We start from the raw sequence: 17,718 nt of genomic DNA, 5'->3' as shown, positions 1-17,718 counted from the left end.
TGCTAAAGGGTTAAATACTGTAAGCATTAGATTAGAGGGTGTTCTCGTCTGGCAGTTAACTGTCACAAGAAGGTACATTGGCAGTTCAGTTACGGTTGTGTTTGAATACAAGAGGAAATAAAATCAGTGCAGAATAGAGAGCTGTGGCGGAGTGTCCCGCCCCTATGTATTTATTTATTATTATTTGTGTTATTGTTTGCGGCGCGGATAAAAGCGCCGCGTCTTTTATTATTATATTTAGAAACCTCGTGAGGATGCATGACTGATCAGCTAGTGATTATTTAACTAGCTGACAGTCATGCATCCTTACCAAACGCGTGCAGACTCTGGCCGAGGGCTAATAAGATAATTAACAACTAGTTAATCCCTCGGCCAGAGTATATAACCTGCAGCTCTCTGCACTCGGGGTGGAATGTACAGAGGAGAGTACGGGGAGAGGAGAGAGCGAGCAAAAAAATAACGACAGTTAAAAACGACTGCTAAACAGTATTTGTTTATTCGTTTGGCCCTTGTGCCTTTTTGTTTTGTTAAAATCATTTGTTTTGTTTATTAAACACGCTGAGTGCCATTGCATTCAGCTTCACCCGCCCATCCACTGTTTTGGTTTCAGTTACTTCCTGGTCCGTGACGTCATCAACCTCACCACTGCGAGCCAGACTGTCACAAGAGCGAATGCCTATTTATTTGAAGGGTTAATTGTGAATGAGAAATACAATCGCATATCTCTGTTACGACGATCACTAAAAGGACAAAGGCTGCACTGCGCTGTACCTCGTTTCCATTTGCTCTGAATTGAAAGGGATTTGAAATCAGTGGACTGTGGACTGGCAGAAATCAGTCTTTCCAGTTTGTTTTAGGACAGAGCTGAAAAACAACACCAGTAACAGGTGCTAGAGTGGCTCGACTGGTAAAGGCATGACTGCATGGTGTGCAGGGTGAGTCATACAGTCAGCAGAGTGAAGGTTCACGTCCTGGCTGTGCAAAGTTGCTAATCTTAGCCGGGCATCCCTCACCGCGCTCCAGCAGACCCTACTGGCCAGGCCCTCAGTGAGCTCAGAGCAGACACCTGCAGGGCTGGCCGATATCCGCTGTAGAGCTCCTGGGTATAAAGAGGCATTTGGCTTGGTAGTGTTTGGTAGTGGGATCAGAGCTATTGGGGGCATTGCTGCAGTGAGGAACATTCTAAATTGGGGGCCAAAACTGGGGTAAAATAATTGGCCACACTAAATGTAATGTATACATATCATTAGGAAATACCATATGGAACACATGTTCCACTAGCATCCAGGACAGGCAGAGTGTTACAGGGGTACAGGTATCGACACACTGGTGTACCAGATGTACTTGAAGGATAGACATGAATCTAAGAGCTGTATGTGAAGACAGAAAATGCTTCAAGGTAAAGCTAAACAACATGAATGCATTAGTTAAGATAACCCTGGTGTTTCATACCAAGATGATCTTTAATGTATACCACTGAAGCACTGCACAGGGAAATGTTTTGAATGTACGATTTTGCAAACCCTGAAGCAATTGGGTCAAAACAGGACACAGCTGACTTCAGACGGATGTAAACAAGTCTCATAATTCATTTTCCAAATCTGCTAGTGTAGGAATGAAAGGGCTCCCACAAACAGGACTGTGCGCCACATCGATTCCAGCTGATTAGCAGAAGTGACGCTCATTATATTAGCTGGCCTGCTTGAAACTGTTCCTGTGACAGCATTTGGGAGGGGAGAGGCTCTTCTGTAGCCCACTGATCCTACAACAGAGCCCACGCATTCAATGAGGCAGATTAAGCGTGCCGGGTCTCCTGAGGTCTTGCAAGGAGAGATGGGGCAGGAGGGTGGCTCCAAGCGGGCTCTGTTAAGAAGGCTTAGGCTTCTGAAGAAAGAAGGCTGTGTTTGTTTTATAAATTGAGTAGAGGATTGGGGAGGCATTTGTGTGATTTAAACAGGGATTACGAAACGGATTCCCTTTTTATGTAAAGGTTTAATTCTAAAAAGTGCAACATTTGGCTGCTTCGTTTCAGGCAGAAAACATTTTACATTATTATCCTACACAATGAAAGACAGGTCTATAAGATGGGAATTTTGCCTACAATTGACAGCCAAAAATGAAATATTTACTGTGGAACTACCATAAGGTATATTTGCTATTGTCATCTTTTTTCCATGTGTATCAAGCCCTATGCAGGTCCACTTGTGAAATGTAGCTAATTTTAAAGTCATTCTTACTTTGCATATTTTTCTTTATGTGCACACCCTCGGAACAAATTCTTCATTATGTTCTTTAGCATTATGAGAGGTGATAAATATTAAAAGATTATGTTGTTTAAAGATTAAAAATGACAAGGAGGAGAATATACAGGACCTCCAAGTTCTGGTGTTTTTAGTTATGTATTTTTTTTTTTTTAATATGTAAAATCTATTATAAAAACACTTCACCCTGAAGTATGTAAAAACAATAAAATGTATGTATGCAATATTGTATTTATTTATTTGATATCTGTATGGAATACTACACATGCATAACCTCACTCTTACAGATGGACAGTAAAACTAATAGAAAACAATTTAAGACAAAGTAGACAATGTTATGGCTTCATAAATGTACAGAATATGGGCTGAATTTAAATCATTTTTACCTGAGAAAAAAAACATTAAATTAAAATGTTTTACATTTATTATCCTACCCATATGCAAGCTTTGAGATGCAAGATATTATTATATATTTTTTAAATGCATGCCCATGTTTGTAAACTACTGTTCATTAAATGCCATTTCAAATCCTGCAATAATTATTTTTTTTTTAATTCATCTTCACCATAAGATGCAGCATTAAACTATCAATGTTACCTTTATCCAATGCACGCCCATGCTCTGTTTATTGCATTCATTTGTATATTCCTAAAAGCATTTTTTCAGTTCCCAATAGTTTTCCCCCATACTACACTTTCATGCCGTCTCGCCACACAATGAGCACCTTTTAACAATCCTTCTGAATAAAGCTTTTGAATCCATGCAGCAAGAGTGGCACGGATGAGAAGCAGAAGCAGAGTGCTCAGGGAGTGACCCACGCCACCATGCAGCCCACGCACTCCCCATCGTGGGAGGAGAAGGTGACGGTGGAGGTGGCTCAAGAGGACGTCAAGGATGAAGGTGAGCTCTCTGATACAATGAGTGGGACTCGATCCAGAGGAGGGGCAAGGGTGATTTATCCAGGCTGTTCATTACACCAAACGTATTGCCAAAAAAGATGTGTGCCCTTATGCAGGAACAGGCATATTTACATCAAATGTTAGATTTGTATTTATTATACTGTATGTTGAATTTTGTACTCCTAGAACAAGACTTGTATATGTAATGCACAGTGGTTCCAATGATATTGTAATAATATTTCACTATTGGCATAAATAAATGTGGATTTTAATTCAATGTTATAACACTGGGCTGGAACATAAGTTCCAGTTCTCCGGTTCCAATTGAGCATTGCTGGAATGAGGTGTAATAATTGTAGCTCACACAATAATTCCATAAATCTTAGCTGCCTTGCACTTATAATCACCATATGCTGAAGGTATCAGATTTTTAGTTTTTTTAAAAAAAAACAATTCATTTCTACTACATGAGGTTAAAGTAATCTCAGATTGCAATCCTTGCTTAGGGCCGTGATGCACTTCCTTGGTAATTTCACCTTTCAACGCCTGCTTTCCTGTCCATTAACCAACCATCATCTTCCACTATTGACTCGGATACTTTACAGCCAGTAGCATGCTTTGACCCCACTTCTGGGGTCAAATGACTTTAAAGTGAAACAGTCACAGACTTTCTCAAAGTAAAGCAAGAAGACTTTTGAAGTGTTAGAATTGTTTTTAAAATCAAAATACATGTTTTCTCTAACATGTGGTTCTTTCAAAACTGCACATTTGAGACCAGTGAATAAACGTGCACAGCTGGTATGATTTAGGGAATTGTTTTGTTGTCTTCAGCCACTTACAATTGGTGGGGACAAGAAGAAAGTCTCCACTTACTGAGGAGCTGAAACTGATCATTTGAGACCTGTGGCAATAATAAATGTCCCCCAAACCTGTGCATAAAGCCATGGTAAAGTCATCTAGCGGTGATGAATACAAAGAATGTCAGATTTTACCAAAGATACATTTATGAATTATCTGTACTGTACTAGACATATTATTCTTATTTTTAAGCCATGGTTATTCCATCTTTAATCAATGTACTGTACAAAGCCACCAACACCACCCCAAGTTAAAACTGGCAGCATGTCTTTGATAAAAGGTGTTATTAGTGAGCTGACGCTGTAAAGCAATCATCCAAAAAGAAGGGCTATTGCCTGGGCTGGGATTTTATCTGAAACCGATTGAAAAGATCTTGAGAGATGCTTCTTTCCTGAAGTATATCATCGCTGGCGTATTGATTGCGTATCATCTGAAACATAATCTGAGCCTGGGACAGGGCAATCGACTCATCTCCTGGCTTGGGAGTGACAGACTCTAATAGGTCCAGAAATGAAAACATCTTAAATCTCCCAGTCTTGTTCAAACTAAAGGCATCTTCAATTACAGTAGACTTTGTGATGCAGTTGTAATTTGAACCTTTTTTTTTTTTATTTCCCATGTGAAGGCCAAGTTTCTGTTAAATTTAGTGCTCACGAAAGTGGCACAGGCTTCAGTCAAACATGTTGTCGGCAGCGAGTACACCATGATTCGCTCATTAAAGCATCGTTAGAGGTGTTGTTCAATAAAAATGAGCTGTTTTACTGTGTCAGCCTATAATATAAACCACACACAGGACAGTGTCTCGTCTCTGTACAGTTGGCACACAGCTGTATTCTATGATTCTCTCAATTAAGTTCTATTGCAGTAAACACGATTTGTCCCACTGTTACATTACATCATTTTATCCTCATATGTACAGATCGTTTTACAGATCTGTTTTACTTCATGGTTATAAACTTTTTTTTTTTTTTTTAACAAGCTCCTGCAGTTGCTTCCCAATGTAATCACTGTAATTCATTTACAGCCATGCATACATTTTAGTTACCAATATAAATTTTAAAAAAAGAATATAACTTATGGAAGTAGGCGCTTGCAGGATTAGTAGAATAAAAAGACACAATACATTCAGAAAGTTAAAACATACATTAATACGTTAAGAACTGTACACCTAAAAGTCCCAAAACTATAAGGTGTTTTTCTGTAGTAATCCATTAAAATCCTAGTGATACCAATGAAACAGATTGTATATGGTGAAGATGTGATTTGTTATCCAGATTATTATTGACCCCTGTTTCTATACTTTCTACTGGGTGGGCACCAATAGATATTATTTCCTGCAAGGTTGCCCAACTGTAACATTACATTATCATTCCCTGTGAGATTCCTCCTTGTATGTTTTACACACAGATAAGAAAAGGTGGAGGCGCACATAGAGCGTTATCTTTCCTGACTGCAAATACATTGGAAGCCTTTAACAACTAATCTAAAACTAAACTATAACTTTAGAAAAACAATAATAGAATTGGTAACAACAACAACAACGTCTCAGCAGCTAGATAATTGACCTCAGTGACAGTTTCATTTAACGAAAGACAAGGTCAGTTATTTACAGATAATGACCACTGCGAAAGATATTAATGATATTGTAAAGCACACACACGCTTTTGTGTATGAAGATGTTTTTTAAATATGTTTGTAATATTTTGAACGGGGTTGCTTAAGCTACTTGAAATGTATGTCATCGTTTTAAAGCCAGTTACAAGATTCTGCTTTTAGAGGGCATCTACCAGTTTGATAATGACCTCTCTACTCAGGACCTGATTGGCTGAGATGATTATTGAGGATAATAATAATAATAATAATAATAATAATAATAATAATAATAAAGGAAAGACTAATTAGATCAACATGTTTTTTGTAGGGTTGGGACTAAAAGGAAACAAGTGGTTAAACCAAGGTCATTTAAACGGTGGTGGTTGAGCCAGCTTTGTTCTCTGCCACGCAGAATAATGAATAATAACAGAAAGCATCTTCTCTTTTTTTTCTGCTTCTCTGCAACAAAAAGAAGAGAAAACTATCTCTCTGAAATTGCTTTCCCTGCTCCACGAGTCTGCTGCCCTGAAAATCCTTGCTATTGATAATAATTGCAGTGCGTGGAGCTGATTATTTTAGCAGCGTGATTTCAGGCTGTTAAGTGACAAAATAATTACACATTGGGCTTAATAGCTTTTCCCAAAGAGCAGGCAGAATGATTGCTTGGATGTGATCAGCATGCTGATGGGGGGCTGGAGATTCAAAACAGCATTTTGAACAGAGCTGATTGTGTCTTTGTTTGGTTTGGTGACGTAAACTCGTTCTGAGCGCCTTTATTTAGCGCCTTTATTTACAGGGTTGGGAAAGTGGCCTTATTGGAGGACAGAGGAGTCTAGGATAGACAGGCATGCCATGGTGGGATTCTACTCCTTGAAACATTTAAAATCATTCCAGTAGAACTTACCTAATATGTATTGCCACCAATTCATAGATCTTACAGTTTTCATAATAAAAAAAACGCACACATTATGGTAAATGTGTGTACAGTATTTGATTTTTATATTGTGTGCTGAAGGGACTATTTACTTTGGGTGTGAGAAACCTGTTCACTCTTTGGCCTGGTGATTTTGTGATGTAAATGACTGTACTGGTAGCTACTAAGTCAAGACCACTAAACTCCTTCCATGACATAAGCTGTATGCAAACTCCAGAGGTGAAAGGCCATCACATTAACCCTCTGTGCCACCCTAATCACATTATAGTATTGTTCCACTCACTTCCGTATTGAGTCACCTCTTCACCTGAAGGCGCTCCGCTTTACTAGTCAAAATTGTGTCAGCAGGTGCCATTTTTTTAGTTTACTTGCTTTCAAGGTTATTTTGTAAAGTGTATTGCAAAGACAAAATGTGAAACAAACCGTTGTCTTGAAGGGGAGCTTCTTTGACAAATCCACAGTTGATTGTCAAATCCAGCCATAGAATTAATCAGCTAGAAAGATGTGAGGGAAGTGTTGCTGGCCTGATATAGGCTGTAGCTTTATCCTAGGGATTTCCAGGTGGCATATATAGCATGTACTGTAGCAGAAGCCAGCCCAATGCATGGTAAAATGATCAAATTAAAACTGCAGTTGTTTTACAAAAATTTTGCCGGTATTATGTTCGCAGTTACAGATCTGTACATCATGTGAGAAACATTAGGGGGCTATGAGTTTACATTCAAGAGGATTCAAGTGGTCATAGACAAATGTTCCTTTTATATTTTATTTATTTACAATATTAATGATGCTGCAAAATTCTTGGAGCCACCCCAAACTTAATGAGTTAAAATGGGGGTGCCCACCACATGCCTTTCCTTATTTTTTCCCTAAACCCTCCAGTGGTGATCCTGAATGTAGCAGACAGCCGAACCAAAGAGCTACTGGCCAGTTACCGGCTCCCAATCCACTACCTGCAGCCCTTCCACCACTATCACATGGAACTTGTGCAGGTCAGTACTGTTTCATGACCCCTTTACATTGTACTGGAGATCCTTCTGTGTGTATGTCACACTTTATTATTTCATATATCTGGAAAACCGTGTATCCGGTTGTTATGAAACTTGGTGTTGACATTATCTGATGCGTCTGTCTGTCCATACATTTGTCTAATCTGTATCTCTAGCTAGATTTAAAACGTTCACACTTCCTTCCTTCCTTTCGTTCAATTTGAATCTTATTTTTAAAAAGCCCAGATAAACACAGTATTTGGGCCATCTACAAAGAGCCTGAACAGGTTTAAAAATAAAGAAAGAAAGGGGAATAAATATATGCTGAATAACAGAAGCCCAATGCATAATTCAAACTAAAATTGGTGGATATCTAAATGTTGTTCTGTAGTAGCCAGCACAGATACAGCATTTCTTGGTGATGCAGTTGGCTACTCGGAGACTGCCTGGGGACAGACCAGACAATGCTATTGGCTTGGAAGTGAGACAACTGCATTATTATTATTATTTATTTCTTAGCAGACGCCCTTATCCAGGGCGACTTACAATCGTAAGCAAAAACATTTCAAGCGTTACAATACAAGTAATACAATAAGAGCAAGAAATACAATAACTTTTGTTCAAGTAAAGTACAAGTTTGACAAACCACAATTCAATAATACAGCAGGTAATAGTGATAGTTACATCAGGATATGATTAAATAGTGATAGTTACATCAGGATATGATTAAATACAAAGTACTACAGGTTAAAAATTTGGCAGATTACAGTATTCTGAAGTACAGGATTAAATGCAGTAAAATAGGGGCTGATAAGAGCAAAATAAAGCACATTTACATGAAGGGTGATAGTGTCCCAGGATACAAACAGAGGAGTTCTACAGGCGCTCTTTGAAGAGGTGAGTCTTAATGAGGCGCCGGAATGTGGTCAGGGACTGGGCAGTCCTGACATCTGTAGGAAGGTCATTCCACCACTGCGGAGCAAGGGTGGAGAAGGAGCGGGCTTTGGAGGCAGGGGAGCGTAGCGGTGGTAGAGCTAGTCTTCTAGTTAGCTGTTGTGGGGAATTAAAACATGACTGGACATTATTAATTGGGGAGAAAAAAAACAAGGGTATATATATATATCACCATTATCTACGCAGTCTTTTGTAAATGACGTTGTACAGTACGTTATACCCAGTACCACTCGATAGTGCTTTTTCCTAAGTCTTTATGAAGAAAGACACAATCTCAAATTGTAGTTTACTAAACCTGTGATTTAGTAAAGCACATTATCCATATGCTTGAGCACAGCGGGAGACTGAGGAGCTACAACTCTGTTGGTATTAAACAGGGGCTGCAGAAGTGGAAGGTATATGTAGCCACAGGCTGAATTCATCAAAGAGCATTTTCAATGTGGAGGGCAAGTCATGCATAACCAATGCTTTTTGCTATCCCTTAGGTGAAAGTAGCATTCATTGAGTATACTGCAAGGCCAAGTGCCAAATGATGTTATTTAAGTGGTGTTTGCATAAGCGTGTACACGCTCATACTTTCTTCATAAAGTATTGATATTGGGTTTATATTAGTATCCTACAGCATGGGTACTGACCCATGGCTATGTAATCTGAGTTTATTAAAATGAAAATCTAAAAAAAAAAAAAAAAAAGATTGTTGGAGTTTTTTTAACAGGAACAATATCTATTTGTCTTATGTCTACGAGTGTTTAAAACATTCCAATGAATTTAGATGTGTGTTTAGGTACGGTAAGTAATGAGCTTCAGGAAAGTTGTATTGAGCTGCAGTAACATTTGTTCAACAGGCTTGCATAGTAACATAACATCAACAGCGGCAGCTTCTACCTTTCTCTTTAGGTATAGCCCCACCTGGTGGCTGGGATGCCACATTTCCTAACGTGTCTATGCTTGTTCATTATTGTATGAGGGTGGGGGTTATTAGTTCGATTAGGGTTATAACATACATTGATCAAGTCTTGTTGTCCACAGTAATGCCCTAGGCCACTTGAAATCACATTGTTTATAATTGTGATGCGGTGCGGTGCCGGGGGGGGGGGGTTGGGTTGGGCTTGTGGTGGCGTGGACAACATTTCAATTTTTTTTGTCATATTCCTCACAATATTAAGCTTTAAAGAAAACCATATTTTAACTAGAAGAGTCTTTACTTAACACAACAAATCCCACCAATGGGCACTCTCAAATCATTCTGTTTGTGGGGTGTTTTAGGGAAAATATGTTTCTGTTTCATTCCCCTATATTGTGTGACGTATAGAAATTGTAGGCACCGTGCAAACTTTGAGACACCCTAACAAGAACCAGTGTTCTGCTGATCCCACCTCAGGACACATGATAGACTTTTTTTTTTTTTTTTTTTACAGAATACATTTCCTAGTTATACCTAAAACAGAATAGTTTTTAAATAGTAAGAATAATAAAACTGTTCATTTTCATGTTTAAACCGCTGCTGTTTACAGGACCTCAGTTCACAGGGTTTGTAAATCCTTTACAGCTACAGATTTTTACTATAAAAATGTTTTTGTTCCCTCGCCATGAAGCTGTATACAACAGTTCAGATCACCTACTAAGTATTCAGAAGTCATAATGGTTCAAATGCTTTCATACAAACATGTGTAAACAGAGTTGCAGTAACACACATAGTAAACAGTTAGTTGCTGGACTTCCACTACCCCTGACACTAATCTATGTTGAAGCTTTTTCCCCCACAGGTGAGGTATATAAGATTGTATACTCTTAGCAGCTGGTCTGTATGACATGAACAACAACATCTGAATTATTAATAGTCTGGTAAGCACTGCACTTAAACAGAGTCTTGCATTTTTACTTACCCTGCAGTGAAGCCATAGTTACCCAGTTATGGGTACTGTGCATTTTCTCAGCTGTCCTTGTTTCCGGAGGGGAGGCAATGGTCACGCACACAGCAGACTGGCAGGGGAAATGTAGCCTGCAATATTTGTTTTGACAGCTACGATCAGGACAAATAAGAAACTGATTAACTCTGATCCCGGGGCTCTGTTCATTTTCTTGAAACATTTCACAAGAATAAACACACTGCTTTGAGGCAAGCCATTTTTTTTATTTTACTTTTTTAAAATCTAGTAGTCGCTGATTGGTTTTACACCGTTCTTCTCCCAATTTGAAATATCCAGTTGTATTTCAGGGTCAGCTCACCGCTACCACCCCTGCGCTGACTCAGGAGCGGCGAAGATGAACTCATGCTGTCCTCTGAAATGTGTGCCGTCAGCCAACTGCTTCTTTTCACTCTGCAGGCCCGCCATGCAGCCAACCCAGAGCTACAGCGTCGGAGGACAACGCAGCTCTGGGCAGCTTACAGAGGCAGAGGTGTTTTCTTGTGGTGGGTGATATACAGTATAAACCACCTATGATTTGCATTCAAAAGAAGAGTTGTGTACTGTAACTCATGGTCTTACTGTACACTACCTTTGACCACATTGGTTATTTAGTGTCAATTCCCTCAATGTTCGTGGGTGTTCCTAACAGTTTTATCAGCTGTCATCTTTTAATGAAGTCTGAGACACTCCTGTTGAGCATGTTTACCTGAAAATCAAGCAGGGCAATGGCAAAGAGCAGGAGTATCCCCGTGTAGTCTTGACTACTACAGCAAAGTGCTTACATTAGGGTTCTTTCTCTCGTCGTCAGTGCTAGATTAACAAAGCTTAAGGAAGTTGTTGTAGTTTCACTAATTTCCCAGATCATCTCTGTTGCTGCTTTCAGAATTTGATTTGAGAAAATGTCTGCCTTTGTTACTTGAACAGTATTTTGCACTTTCTGTTCCCACAGTTGCATAATATTGATATACAGTAACTGGCTTCAAATGAAGAAATAAGTAGTTGAATCCACAGGGAGTACTAATACTTTACCCTATAAATATGTATATACACGTTGTACGTTTGCAAGACACAACCTCATTATATTTTTTTCATGGGACTCCCTAGGTGGATGCTGTGTTTCTTAGGCAATATTGGAATGGTGCACATTAGCAGAAGGTTCTAAATGTTAGCATTCCAGGGGGATCTACAGGTATGAAGCAGCACTGACTGTATTAACACCAGTCATCGCAACCTCCCTCACCCACCCCCCCGTGTTCTGCTTCCTCATTGCTGCACTCCCGTTGTTCCTGTGCTTCAGCGTTCTTCTTCAGACTGCTCTACCAAGGCTGAATGAGACCCAGCCTGCAGTTAAAGACTGCTGGGGATGAATTATTCATTGTCTCCTGGACTCTCCTTCATGCTGCTTTCCCAGTGCTTGTGAACATGAGGGCTCTGGTGCTGAACAGGTTTAACCGTTTCTTTTCACCTTCTTTATCTGGTGATAGATTTCATGAAAGGTGATGTATCCACACATTCCTCTGTGTTGCCTGCCTGCCTTCCTGCCTTTCCACCCTTCAGTTCTTACTCATTTTGTCATGACATTTTATGGAGAACTCATCACCTCCGAAGATTTAAAGTGGCTTGGGTTCAGAACTAACTGGTAGTCAATACTGTTCTTAACAGCTTTAATGGCACATAATTAATAATACATAGTCCATAATGCTATGTGTACTGTAGATATGGAATGTGTACAAAGAAACGTACTGACATATTAATTTCCAGTAGCAAATATATAATCAATACCAGAATATCTGAATGTCTCAATTATTTGGAGATGTGGACAGTAATTTTTCAGGGACATTATCTGCCTCAAATGAGTTTTTATACGATTCACACAAGCTTCAAAATGCCTTTCCCATTACTTATTGAATGGTAGTTATTTTTATAATGTAGCTTTTATTTACCATAAATAATTTCAAAAATGGGAATAAAGTTTTAGGGGAAAAAACCTCACTCAAGTAATACATTATTTAACGGTACTGTAGTATGTAACAGATTTTTTCCTGTTTTTATTTGAAAATAAGTAATTTATAATGGAATTCATCTTTAAATAGCTCATCTGTTTTTGACATATTGTACATTTTAATACCGGCACTAGAAAACTAAGCATGATGAAGCACATCCAGGTGAAAGAAAGCAGAAGGCACCTCAATAAGAGCGCAGGGTGCATGACAGATCCTCACAGCGGGCTCTTCTTCAAAGCCGTAGTAGCTTGCACACTCCCTGCTGCATGTTTTGATGGATGAGCCATGGGATTATAAAGCTGTGTGCTGCTCTCCTCAATCCTCGTTGTTTATGCCCCCAGTAAATATTGATTTGCTTCTTGTTATTTTTATAGAGGGCACTCTGGAGAGTGGTCAGCCATAACCACCGCTCATTGTTCCTCCTGGTTAGGGCTGTAATGATGGCCTGTACCGGAGATATAGCAGCCAGCGATGATTGTTTCTGTCCCTGTGATTGATGTCCAGTTTAGGTTTTAATCAAACAATTGGTGATGTAATTGTACAATAACTTGAACACATACTAGAAAATGGCACCATCTATTTACAGTTGTGATATAATTGTGTGACCCCAAAATTAAAACAAAAAAGCAATTTGTTTATAGATCTTCTTAATATGAACATGAATGTGCAGAAGATATTTTTGTGTGCTCACTGCATTGCACATCAACAGAATGAAACGTAACACAACTGATTACAAACACATTTTGGTATTTACAATATAACAATATGTTTATTAAGCTAACACTTTTGTCTTTTGTGCATTTGAATAATTAAATAAGCACTGGAATGTGTTTAGCATCAGTTCCATGAGATGTATATTTTTTATTCTTAAGAATTTGTTTTCTTGATATTTGACTTGTTATAATGGAATGAGCTTTTGCTGACAGGTACCTTAATATGAAAAGCATATACATACATTTGAGCCAGAAAGACTTATTCAATAGTCATAAATAATTAAAGAAACTAAATTCAATAACAAACGACAAACAGTCTTCAAAGTTATGCGATATTCAGCGCAAAAAAATCCATCATAATTTTTCTTTCTAATTCACTTACCTTTATGTTCAACTACTGTATAGGGCCAGAACATGCCCCAAACAATTACAGGTCACAAGAAATGAATTGTTTCGCAGTTACAAATGTTGGATAAACTTCAAAATACAGATGAATAACCTACTGGTACTGTACACGTAGTTAGACTGCAGTAACCATTTACTACTGTTTACTGCATGCACAGAACCCAGTTCTGTGACTGTGAGGATGGGACTCAATACATGAACAACTGGAACTTTATTTAACAAGGATTTTCCTGATCATATAAATTGCAGATGGATGTTGCTCAGCATACTGCTAGTTATTTATTTGAATACATCAGTTAAAATCACACAGTAAAGTCATGTTGGCACTAATCAAATATATACAGCTTACCTTTGCCAACATTATCTCAGTGGTTGACCTAAATCAGCATGACGTCCCTGTTGCGTTTCAGGCCCATAAGAGAGTGCCCGCGGGGGTGCGGCTGTACGCCACGGTGGTGCGGAAAGGCAGTGCCATCCCTCGGCAGCCCGGATTCTCCTTCACTGGATTTGAGGTATGATGTACAAGGTAGGGGTGGCCAAGCGTGAGGGCTTCAATCAGAGGAATACACAGAGATGCTTTATGACCTACATCTTGAATGAAGTGTAAAGAGAATTTATAAAATGGGTGGAAAAAGAGTACAACTAATGGTTCGGATCTCATTCAAACAGTAAACTCCCAATCAAAATAATAAAGGAGCATTTTATAAGAGCAGTAACACTTTGGTCTGTTATTGCTAATGCCAGGGTTTCTTCCGGCTAATACAGTGGTATTGTAACGTTCACTGCATGGTGTTTTTGCTCATGTAAACTTTGAATTGTAGTTGTATTATTCTGCTTTGCTTAGTTAAGTCATATTGTTGAAGTAAACTTACCCCGAAAATGTAATTAACTTCCGATTTTAGTATATTCAGGATCATTTTTGAAATGCAGTTTTCAACAACAATAAACAAATCAACATAATAAAGTTCACTACATCATGAGAACGAATGATGCCATTTTTGTGCAGCTTTACAAGACATTGAGGTGTTAGTCTGATAGGATCCACCAGAGTGAAACACTGTCAGCGTTTCGTTTTCAGCTTAACAAGGCCAGGATTTAATTGTGTTATTATAACCACTTCATTTATAAATTGCAGTTGAAGTACTACACTAGGTTAAAGAAAGTTCTCAGTTTTGTTTGCCTGGTCTCCCAGGAAGTCTGTTACTGCTTTGCTTCCTTGGACATTTCACCCAGCAGTGTCCTCTGGGTCTAATCATCTTACTGGCTGAAAGCAAGTAAGTCAGGAGGGGAAGCAGGTGAAATGACCCAGGAAGTGCAAGACAGTCTGAAAGCATGGCATACAAACAGAGATTTCTTTAACCTAGTGTAGTACCAGATATCATGTTTGCAAATGAAAAACTTTCAAAACTGCATATTTGCGACCTATATAAGGAATGGATGTGCATGGCAGAGAAACATTATGGAACCATTTTGTAAGCTACAGTTACTTTAAGGAAATACATTTAGTACAGGGAAATTGATAATACAGTAGTAAATTACTTCTGTAAATCTCATTGGGCACCTTTACTTGGTCTTTTAGGAATTACATTCCATGCTCAAACATTTATAATAATAAGTATGAGTAACTAATAAGATTTTAAATACTGCAGGCCTGGCATTAAAATGAATCTATAATATCATATTTTCTTTTCTGTGCAGCTGTCACTCTTTGCATTCATAAACTCTTGCCACAATAAGTGAATTCATTGCCCGTGACAGGAAGAGATTACAGGTTGTAGCTGCCGCCTGTGTAGCTCACCTCAGCAGTATGTCAGTACGCTACTAGCTAGCAGCTATTTTTAGGACATTCTGCAAATAAAATTAAGATTAAGAACACACTAAAGGCAAAAGTGAGGGAGAACAAATGTAATTATCTATAGCCACATACTTTCTAACTATCGGTTTGTCACTATTGAAGCTGTCACCTCAGCTGTGATAACACTGTCAGTGAACCCTTTGCTTTCCAGTGTAACCTCGTGTTAAAAGTGGGGATTTGTATGTGCTGATCCTGTCTGTCTACACGGTGAACACAATGACTGCCCTGATTTTGCACTGGTTTCCATTTATATCGTGCACTCCTAGCCTCCTGTAGATGTTTCTGATTGCGTTTGGTTATAGTCCGAAAACCCAAGCTTTTTATACAAATGGGATTTTGAGACACCCTGGTTTACCCTGGTTTGCCATGTTTATTGTTCTTTACCATATCTCGTTATTCTTTACAATGCTTACCTGTGCTTTACCATGCTTTTACTATGATGTATTACACTTTGCTATGCTTTTACTATGGGAAACATTTATAAGGGTAATATCACTCCTGTTAATGTCACCCTCCACCTACTGCCAACACATTGAATTGTATCAGCCAGAAGATAATTTGAGTCAAGGGCGATACGCACCTGATCATTTTGGTCACTTTGGTTATTGTCACTGGTTTATATCGGTCACATTTATCAGTCTTGCAACTGATTTCCACCCTACATAGGAAATAAAAACAGAAGATTGGAAACTATATATGTAGAGTAAGTAAGACATTTTATGAATTTCTAAATATAATCAGTGCACTACCAGTACTATATTTTGAGTTCCACAACAGACATCTGTAATGTCAGAACTGGTTTGGTTGTAACAAATAGCCCAATAAAAATTACTCTACCCAGGTTTCCTATGCCTTAATCCAATCCCATACAGATCAATGATTTTCATTACCGCTTGTTAAAAACCAGTCTCTTCCTCTTTGTGTCCGCTTCCTCCCCCCAAAAAATCTAATTTGTTTTCATTCCCCCTGTCCCTTTCCCTTCACTGCTTCAGGTTACCCCCTCTATGTGATAATGGCTAATGAAATCACCCCACTTAGATTTTTTTCCTGTTTAACAGTGAATTATTTGTATCGATCTCCTTAATGCTGGGAGGTATTGAATAGCAAATTAGTTTTAATGCATGTGATGCTGCCCTATTTCCCGCTGCTTGGAGTGCCAGGTTTGGTGGGTTGAATGAGGTTCATTTTCCTGCTGTTAACCAAAGTTCTGTTGCGGTTTCAGGTGCTGCTGCAGGCTCTGGAAAAGCCATTGCTGGAACCGCTTGGTCCTCTGTTATCAGTGGCTCGAATTGTGCCTGATTATGAGTCATACAAGTAAGTGCTTTTGGAGTACAACAAATTATATTGAAAATTATCTCAGAGATATAGCCAAACTTGGATCCTGCTTGACCTTGACTAATACTGACAGATTGGTTCATACTTTTGTCTTGTTCAGAACTCTGCAGCTTGTTGCACATTACCCCACCCTGAAATCACTTCATTGGTATCCGGTGTGATGCAGGGTTGTTTTTAAGGTTTTATTCCTGGCCTACAAGGCCCTTCATGGTCTTGCTCCTGCTTATATTGCAGAGATGCTCATTCCATATGTCCCTGTCGTGGCCTGCGGTCACAAGGTCTTGGATTATCAGTGGACCACAGAATTAGACTATCCAGGGAGCGTGTACTTTTTATTATTATTATTAGTTTATTTAGCAGACGCCTTTATCCAAGGTGACTTACAGAAACTAGGGTGTGTGAACTATGCATCAGCTGCAGAATCACTTACAATTACGTCTCACCTGAAAGACGGAGCATAAGGAGGTTAAGTGACTTTCTCAGGGTCACACAATGAGTCAGTGGCTGAAGTGGGATTTGAACTGGGGACCTCCTGGTTACAAGCCCATTTCTTTAACCACTGGACCACACAGCCTCCTTCTCAAACTGTTTGGGGTTTCTGTTCAATCCTTCAAAACTAACTTGAAGACTTATTTATAGTTTGGCCTTTGCAACTGCCAAGGCCTGTATCTCAATGTATCTCAGTGTCTCACACAAAAAGCGCTTTGTAAGTCTATGTTTGTTATTGTGGCACCACCAAAAAGCATTCAGACAGTTACCCAAGGATTACATTTGAATTTTGACGTTGTTCTCTTTCTAGCGACTTATTACCAAATAAAAAACAAACAACTAAAGATAACGGATGGTGCTGGGCATTTCATGCAGTGGTAGCATTAAATAGTTGCACGCAGTTATCTTAGTTATTGTTATTTGGGACTTTTTATAAGGATAGTTGCGCCATACTGTTATTTAAAATTTCATTCCAGGGTCATTTTTTATATTTTTGGATAGGTAGTTTATACAGGTATAT

At 38.8% G+C, this 17,718-nt stretch overlaps 1 protein-coding gene across 1 annotated transcript in view; it reads left to right on the top strand.

Moving 5' to 3' along the window:
* Window positions 1–17,718, top strand: part of LOC117429440 (coiled-coil domain-containing protein 33-like) — a 108,239-nt gene that overhangs the window by 45,342 nt on the left and 45,179 nt on the right. The window contains exons 6-9 of the mRNA XM_058998543.1: window positions 3,028–3,161; window positions 7,428–7,537; window positions 13,930–14,031; window positions 16,597–16,688. Of these exons, the coding sequence (XP_058854526.1) occupies window positions 3,028–3,161; window positions 7,428–7,537; window positions 13,930–14,031; window positions 16,597–16,688 (438 nt within the window). The remainder of the gene's footprint in view (window positions 1–3,027; window positions 3,162–7,427; window positions 7,538–13,929; window positions 14,032–16,596; window positions 16,689–17,718) is intronic.

Source organism: Acipenser ruthenus, chromosome 24 (assembly GCF_902713425.1).
Source record: "Acipenser ruthenus chromosome 24, fAciRut3.2 maternal haplotype, whole genome shotgun sequence".
In the NCBI taxonomy this organism is placed as follows: domain Eukaryota; kingdom Metazoa; phylum Chordata; class Actinopteri; order Acipenseriformes; family Acipenseridae; genus Acipenser; species Acipenser ruthenus.
This window is presented reverse-complemented; position numbering and strand designations above follow the sequence as displayed.